This window comes from Nipponia nippon, unplaced genomic scaffold (genome assembly GCF_047370975.1).
Source record: "Nipponia nippon isolate SJK-2023a ecotype South Korea unplaced genomic scaffold, ASM4737097v1 scaffold_3, whole genome shotgun sequence".
In the NCBI taxonomy this organism is placed as follows: Eukaryota; Metazoa; Chordata; class Aves; order Pelecaniformes; family Threskiornithidae; genus Nipponia; species Nipponia nippon.
Window position 1 is genome coordinate 89,813,284 of NW_028262347.1, and position 14,598 is coordinate 89,827,881.

Genomic DNA, 14,598 nt, shown 5'->3' on the forward strand with positions numbered 1-14,598 from the left:
AGTCTGCCCTGAGACTGGTCCCTTTTGTTCCCATTGACCACCAGCTGAGCATTGCTGGGCTCCTGGGGCAGTGGGTGCCCTTGGGGCTTGCTCCTGTCATATGGGTCCGCTGGAGATGCTCAGTTTGTCCCCTGCTCTGCCGGCTGCCAGGGGGTGTGGGGAGGAGGAGGGCAAGCAGGGATTCCGCTCATGTCGCCAGCTCTCGGCAGTCACGCTTAGCCAGCTTTTGCTATTAGTGCCCCTTCGTGCATTTAATTGGTCCCTTTTTCTGATAGGAGGGAGGTCATTCAGGGAAAATTGGAAATTCAGCTCTGGCAGCTTCTGAACTTGCTTTTCACGTGCTCTGCTGGGCTGTGCTTTGGGAAGGGGTGCCGTGCCCGGAGCAGGAGTCCCAAAATGCTGCTGTCAGTACATCGGTGGTCCTGCTGCTTTGCCAGCCAGGTCTTAGGAGAGTAGGAGTTTTCCAGTTCCCATTTCGAGCTGTCTTACTGGAAAGAGCCCTCTGCTTGGGAGAGGCACTCATGCTGTGCCCCCCAACACGAGGTGATGAAATGCTAGTGTGATATGCTGTGTGGTGCGTGGATCTCGAAACAGTAAAAGGGATTTTCCCTCCAACTGTGTGCTGTGCAGGTTTATCCCAGGGATGCATTTCTTTCATGTGCACATAGATTTTGTATAAAATTGGTGCACATGAAAAGAAGATTTATAGAAATCGTATGCGTTGTACACCCAGTATGTGTATATAAAACACAACAAAGAGTGCTTAAGGTCGGTGCTGAACTGTATGACTCAGTTAACCAAACACAAGCAGAGAAACGCTCCCCTGCATCTCTGGTAATTGCATGGTATCTGTTTTTACATGTCCAAAGGTGAAGGGCTGCAGCCAAGCTGCTGGCACTGGCAGGTTTGCGTCCGATGCACAGGCTTTGCAGTTGGGTTGGTGCTTCTGTCCTGTACTCGCCCCCAGGGTGCCCGCAGCCTTACCCAGCGGCTGCACCATGTCCTTCCTCCTTTGTCACTGTCAACCTTCCTTTCTCCCTCCCCAGGGACCCAACAGCATTTTTGAGGTTTACCTCGTGGGCAACAATTCCAACCACTTCATCATCTCGCCAACTTCCATCCAGGGGAAGGCAGACATCCGTGTCCGTGTAGCGGTGCCGCTGGACTTTGAGACCATTCCTCGCTATGAATTTTCGGTAGGGCTGCACCCCTGTGCTCTATGGGACATCCATATTTTTAAGAGTGACCTAAGAGTGACCATTAACCAGGCTTCTCTCTTTCTCTGTCTAATCCATGCTGTGAAACTCTGGAGCATTATAAAATGGCCAAAAAATGGAAATAATAACAAAGAAAAGAAGGAGGTGGGGAAGAAGTTTGCTCTGCACCTTCTTTCTCTTTCCAACATCCAAAGGCTCAGCTGCAAGAGCTTAAGCAGAGTGTGTTCCCCCTTGCTATGTCACGGGGCCATAAAAGCTTTATAGAGCATAAAACTTTGTTTTAAGTTCACCTATCAGGCACCACAGCTCTCCTGACCCTCTTGCTCCAGCTTTGTCCCACTCTCTGCCCAAGCTGTAAATTCACAAGGAAGGCAAAGCAGGCTTATACCATGCCGGCGGTGCTAGTCCTGGCAGGGGGGCTTTCATACCACTGGTGGAGAAAGATGAGCAAAAGCCTTCCTACCCTTGCTCCAGGCTGCAGTGGGGTGGCAGGTGCTGGTTCCTCAATTTGCCAGGAGGCGGCTGGGGCTGTTCAGGGCAGGTGGTGCAGAGTGTTTGGCTCACCCAAGGGCTGAGGTCACCCAGAGCTGAGCAGCTCCTGGGGAAGAGGGAAGGGGCTTTTTTGTATTTTTTGAGCATCCATGCTTTGGTGGCTAGCATTGAGCTGGCTCATCTGGTGAGGGAGCTCAGGAGAGTGTTGTTTTCTGCATTAAAGAAGAATAGATAACTCTCCCAAGCTTTGCAAACAGTGTCTCCAACCCTCCCTTTCCCTTCCCATCTATGCCCAGCTCTTTGCAAATGAGAGCGTCCCGGACCATGTCGGCTTTGCGCGTGTGAAGATTAACCTCATCAACGAGAACGACAACCGCCCCATTTTCAGCAAGGCCCTGTACAACGTCAGCCTCTTTGAGAACACCACAGTGGGCACCACCGTTCTCCAGGTCCACGTGAGTAGGAGCAACCTGCCTCTCTTTCCTATGTCCTCAGCGTGCGCGTGGCTCCGCAGTGCCCATTGCCAAGGGACGGGCTGGGGAGCCTGGTAAGGGAGTGGTGAGAGATGCTGGCGGTGGAGTGGGGTGTAGCCCTCCCATGGACTTTTCAAGCAGATGCTTTGACCTTTCCTGGTTTCTGGGAGACATGCGTGTGGTTCCCACCTCACCATGAGCTTGAGGACAGTCCTGCACTGAAAGGTCTCATCTGCAGACAGCAGCTTGTCCTGCAGATACTGGTCCCAGTGGTCATGGTCTTGCCTCTTCCTCCTCACGGCATGGGATCCACCGAGCATTTCAGTTGTGTACATGGCTTGTGTCCCAACACGTATTTGCTGCCTCGCTCTTAGCTTACTTCTTATTGGAAAAGATGCTCTGATACTCAAAAAACTTGGTCGCTTCATCGGTGAGAGTGAACACCTGACATTTATCATTCAGTGTGGGTTTTCTTGCTGCTTCATTTGGAAGCACCATCTTCCTCAACCAAATCGAGGTCAACTGAGCCAATAAAAGGGTGAAGGATGGAAAAAGAGGGGAATGACTGTATTTAGCAGAGCGTGGTATTAAATGGCTGGCAGCAGAACGGTGGTGCAGCAGAGGTGGTGACGATAGTGGAGCGTTTCCATAGGGCTCGTCCCTCCCACGTGGGTTGGTGGGAGCACCCAGAATTCCTGGCAAGAAGACACATTTCCCAGGGCGCGAGGGCGATGTCAGTCAATGTGAGTGCCAATGTGGGGCACAGCAAGAACCAGTACAAAATCCTGTGCTGAAGGATGATCTAAATAGGAAGCAAAGCTTCGCTGGGGAAAGGCAATACCAAAGAGGGGAGCATCAAAACCCCTGCTAGGCTTTGGGCACGTTACTACTGTTATCGTTAGTCATAGATTAATTTGCTGCCCTTCTGACCCCCCTTGCCCCCGCTTTCCTGGGACACAGCCCTGGTCGCCCACCCGCACAGGCATGCTGATCCAGAGAATAAAAGCTCTGACAAAAGGATTGGGTGTATGCGCCTGTGCGTAAGTGTGTTTACTCTACAAACAGATGGTGTGAAACTGTATAGAGCCCCTGAGCTGTTCCCATCTGACAGTTATTAATATTTCAAGCAGATGTTTAGCTAGTCAGGCCGTCAGACACTAAACAATGAGATTGTTACTGCGTCTCCTCTTTCCCCAACTTCCAGCTATGCCAGCATTTCAGAGTGAACGCAAAATGCCAGGAGTTGAATCTTCTGTGATAAATCAGAATGGATGCAATTAGCATTGAAATCCAGATTGCCCTCCCAGCTGATCCCAAACTTTTAACAACCCTCATAAAGTACCAGCTCCTCCTGCTGCTGCTGCTCGCCTTCGAGATGCAGCCCTCTGCTCGCTTCCACGGCACTGCCCGTCTATGCCATGCCTCTCCAACTGTCCCACGTGCCACAGACAAGAAGTCTGCTTTCCTTGCTAATAAATTCCTCCTTTTCTTTTTTTCCTTCTTTTTTGCTTGCCCAGGAGCTCTTTATGGGTATTCACCCACAGGGCTTAGGGATGGGTTTTTGAAGAAAGCCTGGCCAGCCACATGGAGTGCCCACTTCTTTGGTGGCCGCTGAATGATGTCCTCCTGAAAGGGGACTTTTGTTGGCTCCCCCCTTGCTCAGTGCTGCAAAAAGCCCCTTTGTGCAAATAAGTGCAGGTTTTGTGCCATGCACTTGGAGGGGTGAGGGGTTTCCAGGGTGCTAAGGGCAAATCAGGAGGTTTACGAGATCAGGATGAACAGGGGAGCACGTGGGCTGGGTGAGCGATTGCCAAAGGATGGCAGGAGGCTTCCCACCAGTCCTTGCCAGAGGTGGCCAAGCACAGCTGGCAGGGCAGAGCAGCGCCTGCAGCTAAAACCACAGGGGGCCGAGGCAATGGGAGACAGCTGGTCTTCTGCCCAGCCCGACATCCCGGGGAAGGAGAATTTCCTCCTAGCAGCCCAGAAGAGCCTGGGCTGACTGCCCACCTGCTAGCAAGCGCTTCCCCACTTGCCCCCTTGGCTGCATGTGGTCGGGTGGGTGTAGGCGAGGGGAAGGGGCTTCCTTTGTGACCTGGGAAGAGCAGTGAGCCTGCCCTGCCAAGCAAGCACGCTCCTCGCTGCCGCCCTTTCTGCTGCCCTCTGCTTGGCCAGCTGAAAATGGAAAGGAAAAAAAAAGAACAAGCAGACTTCATTTGCGGTGACAAATGGCCATTCGTCTCTGCAGCATTTCAGCTCCTAATGTCAGTGACAGCAGAGAAACATTGCCTGTTACATGTATAAATCAACTGTAAAACAACCCAAAGTGCAGGCAGCCAGCAGGGATGCAGGGACGCTGCCTGCTTTCCGCTCTCTGCCTCTTTCCCTTTGCCCAGAAATGCATAAGCTCGGATAGGCACCCCTACGGCTTCCTGGGCAAATCCTGGTTACTTCCCTGGCACAGTGCAGCCTTGTCCACCCTCTAAGATTTTGTTTGTCTGCTCTTTGTTCTCTATTTCGCATTCCCTCTGTCTTCTTTTCTGTCCATTAATCCATCCATCCATCTGTTTAATCTGTCCGTGAGACACATTTATCATATACATTCAGGTAGTCATTTGCTTGCATGAGAACATCTGGAGGGTCTAGGCTTCACGGGAACGGCTCCTGTCGTGTGCAGGGAGCCTGCAATACACCCAAAGGCAGCCTTCTCTCCTGCCTCCGTGCTCTTTACCCATGTGATAAGCCCCTTAGGCCAGAGATTGCTTGTGGGTCTGCTTTTGCAGAGACCAGCACGAAGGGGTCCTTAGTCCACTCAAAGCTTCCAGGTTGCCCTGTAACATAAATCATTGCAGTTTGGAGTTATGCATGCGTTGCAACCCAACAGCTGAGCAAAGAGGAGAGAGGGCTGTCTGGGGCTCTGCAGTTGTTAGTAGCCTCTCCCAATGCAAACTCCTCTTTTCCCCTGTCCCAGGCCCTTCTGGGCAGGGGAAAGCCAGGCTGGAGAGACTCAGAGGTCCTGCACAGCAGCACACTCCTTCTGCAAGGCTGGGGTGAAGCAGGGAGGTGCAGGCAGAGGACTGGCTAACCAGAGCTCAGCCTGAAGATATGGGCAAGTTCTGCCCCAGCTACCAAAAGATATTGAAATATTATTTTTTTTTTCTGAAACAACTGGCTATGACGCCTTTTAATAACATAACAGAAAAGGTCAGAGAAAGAATTTCACACTTCTCGAGCAAGCAGGCAGCCGGTATAACTTCATGCCTTCCAGGAACGAGAGGCATGGAGAACATACACTGCACCCTAAATTAACCGGGGCTCTGACACCCCCAGCCAAGTGCTGCCTGGGCAGCTTGTGGCTTTTGATGGGTGCTGGCTTTCCTAATAGTGGGGAGCAGACTGGAATGGAAGGCTGTGCCCTGGAGAGGCACGGTGAGCAAGGGTGCTGGCTCCGGCATGGGGCTGTGTGCAATAGGAAGCCCTGGGGAAGGACAGTGCTAGGGTGGATGAATGGCCGCTCTTCTGCCATAGCCACGATCAGTGCCTGCGATGGGATTAGCAAACATCTTCCAAAGCAAGTCCCAACAACTGGTTTTTTCCTGGGGTAAGAGGAGCAGGAAAAAAGGGAGTATCTCCAGCCCTGCTGAGAAGCCCAGTAGCTGGAGAAGAGGATGAGTTTTTAGACTAGAGATGCATCTGCAAATCTCAGACCAGATGGAGGATAAATCCATTGCAGAGAGGGACAAATAAAAGGGCGTGGTTTGACATCCACGCCATTATCTGACAGTATTAGTACAAGCCTTGCAGGAAGCAAGGTCTGGCATGAATGGTGACATTCCCAGGGCAAATCCCCTGTGCAGGGAGAAGAGCAATTGCATGGGAGCTGGGACTGAGGTGTGGAGACCCAGAAGGAATGCCCTCTGCTTTGGGATGAAGTGCTGGGCAGGGGATGATCCTGCTAGGGAGGAGCAGGTGGGGGCGTTGGCACTAGATGGAGCTTTCAGCTGGGAAACTTTTTTGGGTGGAAGAAGCTATGAAAACATGGCCTTGCTTCTGGGGTCACCAAGACCCAACCCAGCTTCCAGCGAGCTCCCCCAAACAAAGAGCGGAGCCGGGGGGTTCAGCCCAACATCCCCTCCTCTCCTTTCAGTGATGTGCTGGGGCTCTGGCACCAGCCGTGCCCCTCATGTGCGGTAGAGGATGCTTGGCTGGGAAGAGCAGGGAAGGCATGGGGTGTGTGTTCGTGCCTGTCAGACTGAGCCTATGGCATGCTCGGGTCCTGCCGCCTTGCAAGGCTACAGGGTCTGAGTGCTGTGATGGGTGGAGCAGAGAGCACAGTGCCCCTCCAAAAGTGCCTTTGGACACTGCTGCTTTGACAGCAGCTGCTATAACCTGAAGTCATCATGGTGCCGGCTTCCCAAAAGCCAGGGACCTGCATGGTGGCATAGGTACACGCCTTGCTCTCCGTTGCTGATGTATTTGCTAAACCTGGAGGAATGAGGAAGGGGCCTAAGACGACCCGGCAGGAGGTCTCCTTAAGCTCCTCGTAGGCTACAGATCTGCACAGCAAAGTCCTCCTGAAAAGCTCCGATAACCAAAATCATTAAAGCCCAAACAAACCAAGAGTAACTTGTTTTTAACACAACAATGCATGTGATTTGCCTTGAAGGGTCTGGAGAAAAAAGGTTCTCCAGGGAAGTGTGGAAAGTAATCCTAGCTCCGTGATCCCTCTTCTCTGCTTTATTTGCCCCAGTCTGGCTTGGCTGTGCAGGCTGGGAACAGTCGCTGTGGGCTCTGTCAGCCGGCTGGCAAGCAGGAGCAAGCGGGGGGGGCTGCTGGTGGCCCCCTCCCAGCCCACACTCCCTGGCAAATGGCTGGGATGAAGAGGGGGAGACTCAGAGGGGTTGCCAGGGAGTGCATTACCCAGCTGCCCACCTTCAACCCCCACACAATGCAGAGGCATTAATCCCTGCGATTCCTGATGCTCTTCCTTACTCAGGCCAGGTCAGACAGGCCAGCTGCCCATTCAGGCACTACTCTCAGGCCAGCCGCACTTTAAAAATAACATCAATGGGATGATTGTGCAAAGATTTGTCCCAAATCCTTTCTGAGTTAATGACTGCCTTCTCCTTGGGGCATTATCCTCCCACACCCTTGCCAGGTTATGCTCTTTGCCTTGCCTTGATGTCCTTCTTACCCAGAAATACCTCCGGTCTGGGATGGTGCTGGGTTTCTCCCCATGATAACCTCCCTCAAGAAGTCAGAAGGGGATGCAGAGACTTTTCAGAGCTGTGAAATGTTTCCCCCCTCAACATTTTCAGGCAGGGGAGCACAAGGCTGCCGGTGTGCTTTCCAGAGTTATCTTTTGCAGACCCTCAGGAATAGTCTGAGCATCTCCAGCAGTCCACAGACCTCAGACTATGAACTACAGTGCCCAATTCAACCATGAGGCATCGATTTCAGCGTGGGAATGATTTTCTGTAGCTTGTGGTATGCAGCAAGGCGGGTAAAATAAGCTTTGTGTTCCCTCGGGGCTCGATAATCTGAATCTGTAAGAAAGTCTTGTGCTTTAAAAAAACACCGCTTTCCCTTTGTTTTTCAGAGTTTCAGATTATAATTTTCAGATTAATTTGAGAGGGGGAAAGAGAAGGTCCCTCTGTCTTTTTGCAGAATGCATTAGCCTACATATTATTTCATTTTTATATTTTTGTATGTATCTATATGTTCTTTTTTATATACATATTCTGGTTCACATTCCTGAGTAGTCCCTTTCTGCTACCCTCCGTGGGTTGTCCCCTCCCTGATCATCATTCCCGATACATCCCTTCTCCTGAAGTCTCGTCTTCCCCTTCTCTGCCACTGCGCTTCCTCGGGAGAAGCCTTCTTAGTAAGAGCCTAATGAAGTAAATGTGCTAATTAACCTTCCATTACTCTCCTCATTAAGGCAACCTTTAATTTGGTTGGCAAAGTTTCTCTCCTCTACCACCCAGCTGTCAGTTTTCTTCTGCTTCTTCGATCTCTCTTTGGCCTCACATCGGGGATGGGAAAATCGATCCCGGCCTGATTTTCTTTCCCCTTCTTTCCAGCCAGCTGTAAACGCCAGTCAACAAGAAAGTAATAATGTAGTTTTCCCACCCTGGGAAGGAGAGTTGCAGACATCAATAAGCACCTATTTAAAATGCAAATCACTTTCTCAATCAGCCGTCAGTCTGCCGCTGGTGCGAGTTTGGCAGGGGCACGGCGCTCCACAGTCCGTGGGCTCCCGCATCCTGGCCCGGAGTTTTGCAGCGGTCCCAGGGCGGCTTTGGGGTGCCCAGGAGGGTTGCACCCCTCTGGGTTTGTCTGACTCCCAAGTGCACATGGCCAATGTGGGTGGGATGCAGCTTTGCTTGTAAACCTGGGGGGTTTCTTCCAGTTGCCTGTGCAGCCTTCAGGTCTCACCCCACCCTGCATCCCTCCATCCCTTTGGCCAAGGGCACCCACCATCCCCTAACGTCTGCATAGCTGCCACTGTCTTTTGTTTCTTAATGATCTCCAAAGCTTTTCGTTCTCCTTTTTCTTGGAGGAAAAAGCAAACGCAGGGGGCAGAAATAGTTCAGGATGTAGTAGTTGTAGAGGCTGAGTGGAGGAGCTGGCTGTAGCTTTGAGCTGCTGGTGGGTGAGGTGCTGTGCCAAGAGGCTCACCCCAAGCTGTGTTTCTCTTTCACGTGGTGGTGGTGACTGTGTGGACCAGCCTTGAGATAAAGCCTACAGCACTCCTGATTTTGGGAAGGTTGCATAGAGTAAGGAACATAGCCAGTCAGAGCAGGGAGGAAGGTGGGGAAATACTTCGCAAATCAATGGATGGGTGAAAAGGCTTCCAGGGATGAGCATGCTTTCAGCTCCTGTGGGGAATCAGGTGGGAGATAAACCATCGCCTGCCCCATCTGTGGCACCTGGGGTGCTCTCCCAGCATTAGAACCAGAGAGTGGTGCAGCTCATCATCTCACGGGGCATCGGTGGTCAGCAGGACAGCATTTCCCCCTACTGTGATCGGGGTAGCATAGGGCTTCTCAGCCTTTTCCAGTTGACTGACACTAAATTTTGGTCAGGGGATTGAAGGTCCCTGTGCAGCCTGCTTCTTTGTGTCCTGCTCTGCAGGGAGTCACCTTCTGCACATGTGTTAGGGATAGCTTGCGCCTGCTCTGCCTTCCCACATAGGTTTGGGGACCACAGGATGGTCAAACAGTGGGAGAAGAGGACTTCCAGGTCAGCCTCCATCCTTTCTTTCTGCTTGAAGTGAATGGAAAATGTACCCGAAAGCCCTTGCTGGAGAGGGTAAACACCGGGGAGGTAGGAATGGGGGACTGCCAGCCGAAGATCCAGGGAGAGCTGGGCGTTGCAGAGGACGGGCTCAGGAGGAGGACTCCCCGCTGCAGGCTGGAGGGAGGTAGGATGTGGAATCATTTTGGGGCAGCGATAACAGGGTGTGCATCCTTGCTGGGAAGGCTTTGGCCTGGGCATGGCAATAAAGGGGTTTTACTAGGGCCAGGTGAGAGCCAGGGCAAGGCTTGCCCTTGGAAGGGAGGTGGCAGAGGGAGGGCTAATTTCTGATGTCCGCCAAGCCTGGACTTTGTCCCTCCTTCCAGCCCTTCTCCCCTCCCCTGGTCTGCACAGCTCACCCTCCCCATTAGCATCTTTCTTGATCTCAATACGTCCCCCTCCCAAGTGCTCCGACTCCAGCTGTGCTTAAACAGAACAAAATCTCTTTCAATTTCCCCACCGCTTAAAAGAAAATTGAATCCTTTATCTGCAAGAGGAGAGGAAAACTGCAAATACATGAAACAGTAAATAGTTAAATAATCAAAGCAGACGAATCCAAATTGCCTGGAAAGTTAAACATGAATGGCTTGTCATCTTCCTGCGTGCTTCTTGTTTTTAAAAAAAAAATAAAAATACACTTGCAGTCCTTGTTCCTGTTAAATATTCTTAGCAATCCAGCTCTGTAAATAAAGGGAAGGGGAGGAGGGAGTTACCAGGTAGCAGCGTGATTGACGGATCTGAAGTCCTCGTCTTTCTGTCAGGGCCCAGTGCTCTTTGGCTGTGTTTATCTCTTTAATCTAAATATCAATCTGTAAGACCGAAATGGGGTGGAATAGGAATCATGACAGCCCAAGCACTGAGGAGAGAGACACTTATTGCAGCTTCTGCAGCCGCTCCCTGTCCTGATGGAGCTGTCAGGATAAATGCACAGCTAAAGCAGAGAGGTGGGAAAAACAAAACAAAATCACAGTGTGTGTCCCCCCCACACCAAAAAAAAGCTAATCCAGCCCATGAAATGGGAAAGAAAAACACGGCACAAATGCAGACCTGCCTCTGTCCAAATTGCATCCTGCAAAGCACAAGCCGGGCAGCAGGATTCCCCCCACCCTTCCCAGTGTTCCCAATAGGAGACGAGGTTGGGTGGTTTTCCCTTGCTGCTGACTTTGGTTGCTGATTTGGGAGGTGGCCGGGAGATGAAGGGAGAATTTTTCTCAAGGTGATGCTTGCTGCCGTGTGAACACCCCGGCTTCACACATCCTTCTTAGCAGTCCCCTTAGTGCAATCGCCATCTTCACCTCGATACGTCCTCTCCCAGACTCGGCACCTCTGAGCAAGGGCAACTCTATTGTGCTTTCCCACCTGCAACGTTCCAACACAGCCATTGCTCCTAGGATTTTAATCTGCTTTCCAACCTGGCTTCCCCCTTGCCCCTAGCACCCATGTCTCTCCCAAAGCAGCCGGGGCTCTGTTGCCTCGAGCAAAGAGCTCCCATGCGAATCAGCACCCAGCGGGTGCTGTTAGCTGAAGCAATGCTGCAACAGAGGCAGTGTCACCCCGTGGACAGATGACCTTGTGCAGCCCCTCATGCTGCTGACGAGCTGCTGTTGAGGTGTTGAGGGGAGGCTAATTTACCTAAACTGGGCATTTGGGAGCCGTGAGATGTGTAAATCAACCTCCTGAGATCCGTTGCACCATCCAGAGGCCACTTCTGCCTCGGGCTGTAGTCTCTGCTTGATCTTCCCATGGCTGGCTGCTGTGTCCTGTAACCAAACCTCTTTTGGTGTCTCCAGTCACAGAAGTAAAGTTAAGGCTCTCCATCCCCTAAAACACCCTTGAGAAGTGGCTGCGTGCTGTCTGATTGAGACTTGGGTGTAGTTTCCAGCTCCTGGGGAGCAAGGATGTTGTCTTCCTAGAGCTCAGCCTATGGCTTCTGAACCACGATTTCCCTTGGGCTGAATAAGGAGCATCCCTGTTGCTCTCTCTGGGAATGCCTCTGCCTGGCAGAGATGTGTTTTGGGCTTGCTGCTCCTTGCTGATAAACTAAAAAGTCTGCTCTCCAACTGGGATTGCTTCACACTTGGAGCAACCATAGGCTGCATCCAGTTTCAGGGTGAATTATCTTCGTTCCTGCCGGACAAAGGTTGGGCTTTGCCATTCCCTTTCTCCAGGCCGGATTTTAACATGTTTATGTCCATCTCCAAGCAAGGACTGGTTTGGCTCTTCCCTCCTCCTTTGCTTTTGTCCCCCCTCTCCTTGCTGTGCCCCAGATGATGCTTGTCACCTGGATGAAATGCAGTTGCAGATGGTAGGAGGCATGACTGGCTTCCAGGAGCTCTTGCAAATACTTCAGAGCTCATTGGGGATTTATATTTCTTCCACTGGACTTTGACCTTAATTTCTTCCGTTTTGCTGGGCTGTAAAATTCATTAGAGACCCAACAGCAAAGTGATTGAGATGTCAAGCCAGGCAATTGTGTGGTTATTTAATCTATCGGATGTGCCGCTTGCCATTTAGGTGGACAACAGGAGAATATGAAATCAATATGGTTCATTAGCGGAGTACTTGTGCCCAGCTCCAGTAAAACCCGCCGAGGCGGGCGTCTAAATGGTCTTGGTGTCACCTTGCGTGATGCAAACCTGCGCTCGAGATGCCTGCTTCTCTTGCTCGAGGGCTGTCTTCTGTCAGCTTGCGTTTTAAACCCCAGTTTCCAGCCATTGCAACAGCCTGGCTACAGTAAATTACTCCCCACTAAATCAAGGCTGCCCAGGCAAGTGTTAACCTCATTCGCAAGGAGCTGATGTTGCAGGGAACGCTGTTATAAAACACAATCAAGGAGGCTGTAGTTTTCTCCAGTGGCTGGCAGAAGAGGTGGGGAAAAGCTCTGCAATTCCCAGGGGGGTTGATTGGCTATTTTTTCCCCCCCAGCCAGGCTCAGCGCAGCCCTCTGGAGTCATTAGAGGCGATTGAGCTCCAGGCTCGGTGCAGACCCCGTGGTCCGGAGCTGCTGGGGAAGGCAGTGGCAGCGGTACCCTGGCATCGCCCTGGTTCCATGCTCCTGCCTCCCTCCTTCCCAGCTAACCACACCGCTGGGCTCCAGTGCGGCAATGCCAGCCCGCTGCCGGCTCCGCTCGCACCTGATTGCTACCTCCCACCAGGCAGCCACTCTTCAAAGGCCTGGGAAAGAGCACAGTCGAGGCAGGCAATGCCGGCGAAGAAGCTGTTTTCTGTCTGGGAAGGGCGTAATGACTTTAAGTAGGTTTTCCATTGGTTTTCTTGATCCAGTTTTGCAGCCTGGCAATTGCTTCTCATGTAAGCTCTTGGCCCTTCACATTTCTCTCCCCAAATCACAAATCAAATCCCAGTCTGGGGGATACCAGAGGTTAGCTGTTATTCCCCAGGATCTGAAGATTGCAATAGGTTGCATTTAAGAAGGGATGCTTGCTGTTTAACACATGCAGGTTTAGGTGCTCCAAAAATCGGTATGATGACAGGGCATGGCTCCACACCCTGGGTTGCTCGTACCACGGTCTGAGCAGCCCATGGCTGCCCAGTCAACCCCAAGGAGCAACCGCATCTGCCTCATTTTCCTGGAAAACCGGAAAAAAGTAGGAAGCAGATGGGAATCCTCCTTCCATTTGCTTTCTTCCATGGCCCAAGCCCCAGGTGTCTCGCTGGCATGGCGGTGCCTTGGTCTCCCTGCTGCCCACCCGGCAGGGCCAGGGGAGAAGGCAGGCAGGCAGCAGTGGGACAAGACTCACGCCCGGTCACTCCAGTACCCTGACAGCTTTTTGACATTCGGTAATTGCTTTCCTGCTACGACTCTTTTAAGCAGAGAGCTTCTGGCCAAAGCAATTTGCTCCCCATCAATTTTTATTTCCTGGTTTCTGCATGCGAGGTAAGGGAGGGAAAACAAAGAGGACGAACTAGAACAAACCGAGCTGGGACCCGCTCCGGCAGCCCTGCGCAGATGGAAAGGTGGGAAGGATTTGGCTCCCTTGGTGCCGACAGAGCCATCTTCAGGCAGGCGGGACGTGAGAGCCCGTCTCATCCAGGCAGCAACGAATCATCCTTCCAATGCGCTTTGCTCCCCCCCTGCAACCAACCTCCAGCGGCTCATCCCTGCCCAGCAGGTTTGGGGGGATGACTGCCATCCCAGGGGCTCTGCAGGGAATCTGCGCTGCCCTGAAAGGCTCTTCTTGGCTCTTTAAGCTCTTCCACGCTCCTCCTGCCGTGCTCCCTGAAGCTGCTGTGAGTAGAGTTAATCTCGGGCAGTTTAAGGAGTCGTTGAGTGGGGCTCGGCAGATGATGAATGTCGAAACCATTACCGGCGAAGCTCCGTGGAGCTGTTTAAAACTGAATTCTCCCATGTAAATTTCTGCTTCATCAATCCTGATGACATGTCAAACATTGCTATTGTTTCCTGAACAAATTGGATGACATGCCCTTTCCTGCAGATTTGCCCACAAGAGCAGAACTGCTTGCCGGCTCCTCGTTTTTGTCTCTGGCTCTGCCAGCCCTCAAGTCGGTGGGGAAGGATGGATGCGATGGCCCTTGGTGGGACAAAAGGGAGACACCCAAAATATTTGTGCTTGGGGATGGAGACGGATGGAGGGCTCGGCCGCGGGTGTTTGTGTGTGCCTGTGATTCACGTGCCGGGTGCCCATGCCATGCTGCAGCTCAGTAAATTAATCCTTTGGGTTATTCAGGCTTCCTCTTCTTGCCACTCTCCCAGTTTAGCTGTGTAAATATGGTTTTTTAGAAATGGTCTGTGCTGGTGACAGCTCGTAAAAGTACAGATGTGGACTTGCGTTTTCATCCTGCCCTTTTCAGGCTCCAGTGGGCAAATCCCGCTTTAATATTCTGGGCAGGAGAGTAGCAGTCGTAAAAGCCATTTGATTGCTTCTCCAGGTGGAACCCCGGGAAACTTCCAGCCAGATGCCTTTCCTCCCCCGGCTGCAGAGATGGATGCGTGCATGCTGGGGAGGGGACCAGTCAGCGAGGGGGGCCAGTCGCGGGAAAACAGCTGGCACCCAGGGATTGTGAAAGGCCCTGCAAAGCCATCAGCTCGGTGGGATTTGGGGTATTCTGCACGCGGGTTGCGTGCGCTCCCTGGGAGCCCT

At 52.1% G+C, this 14,598-nt stretch overlaps 1 protein-coding gene across 1 annotated transcript in view; it reads left to right on the top strand.

The window, feature by feature from the left end:
- CDH23 (cadherin related 23) overlaps positions 1–14,598 on the top strand; it is a 216,835-nt gene that overhangs the window by 131,728 nt on the left and 70,509 nt on the right. Inside the window, exons 12-13 of the mRNA XM_087764332.1 lie at positions 1,047–1,196; positions 2,006–2,164. Of these exons, the coding sequence (XP_087620458.1) occupies positions 1,047–1,196; positions 2,006–2,164 (309 nt within the window). The remainder of the gene's footprint in view (positions 1–1,046; positions 1,197–2,005; positions 2,165–14,598) is intronic.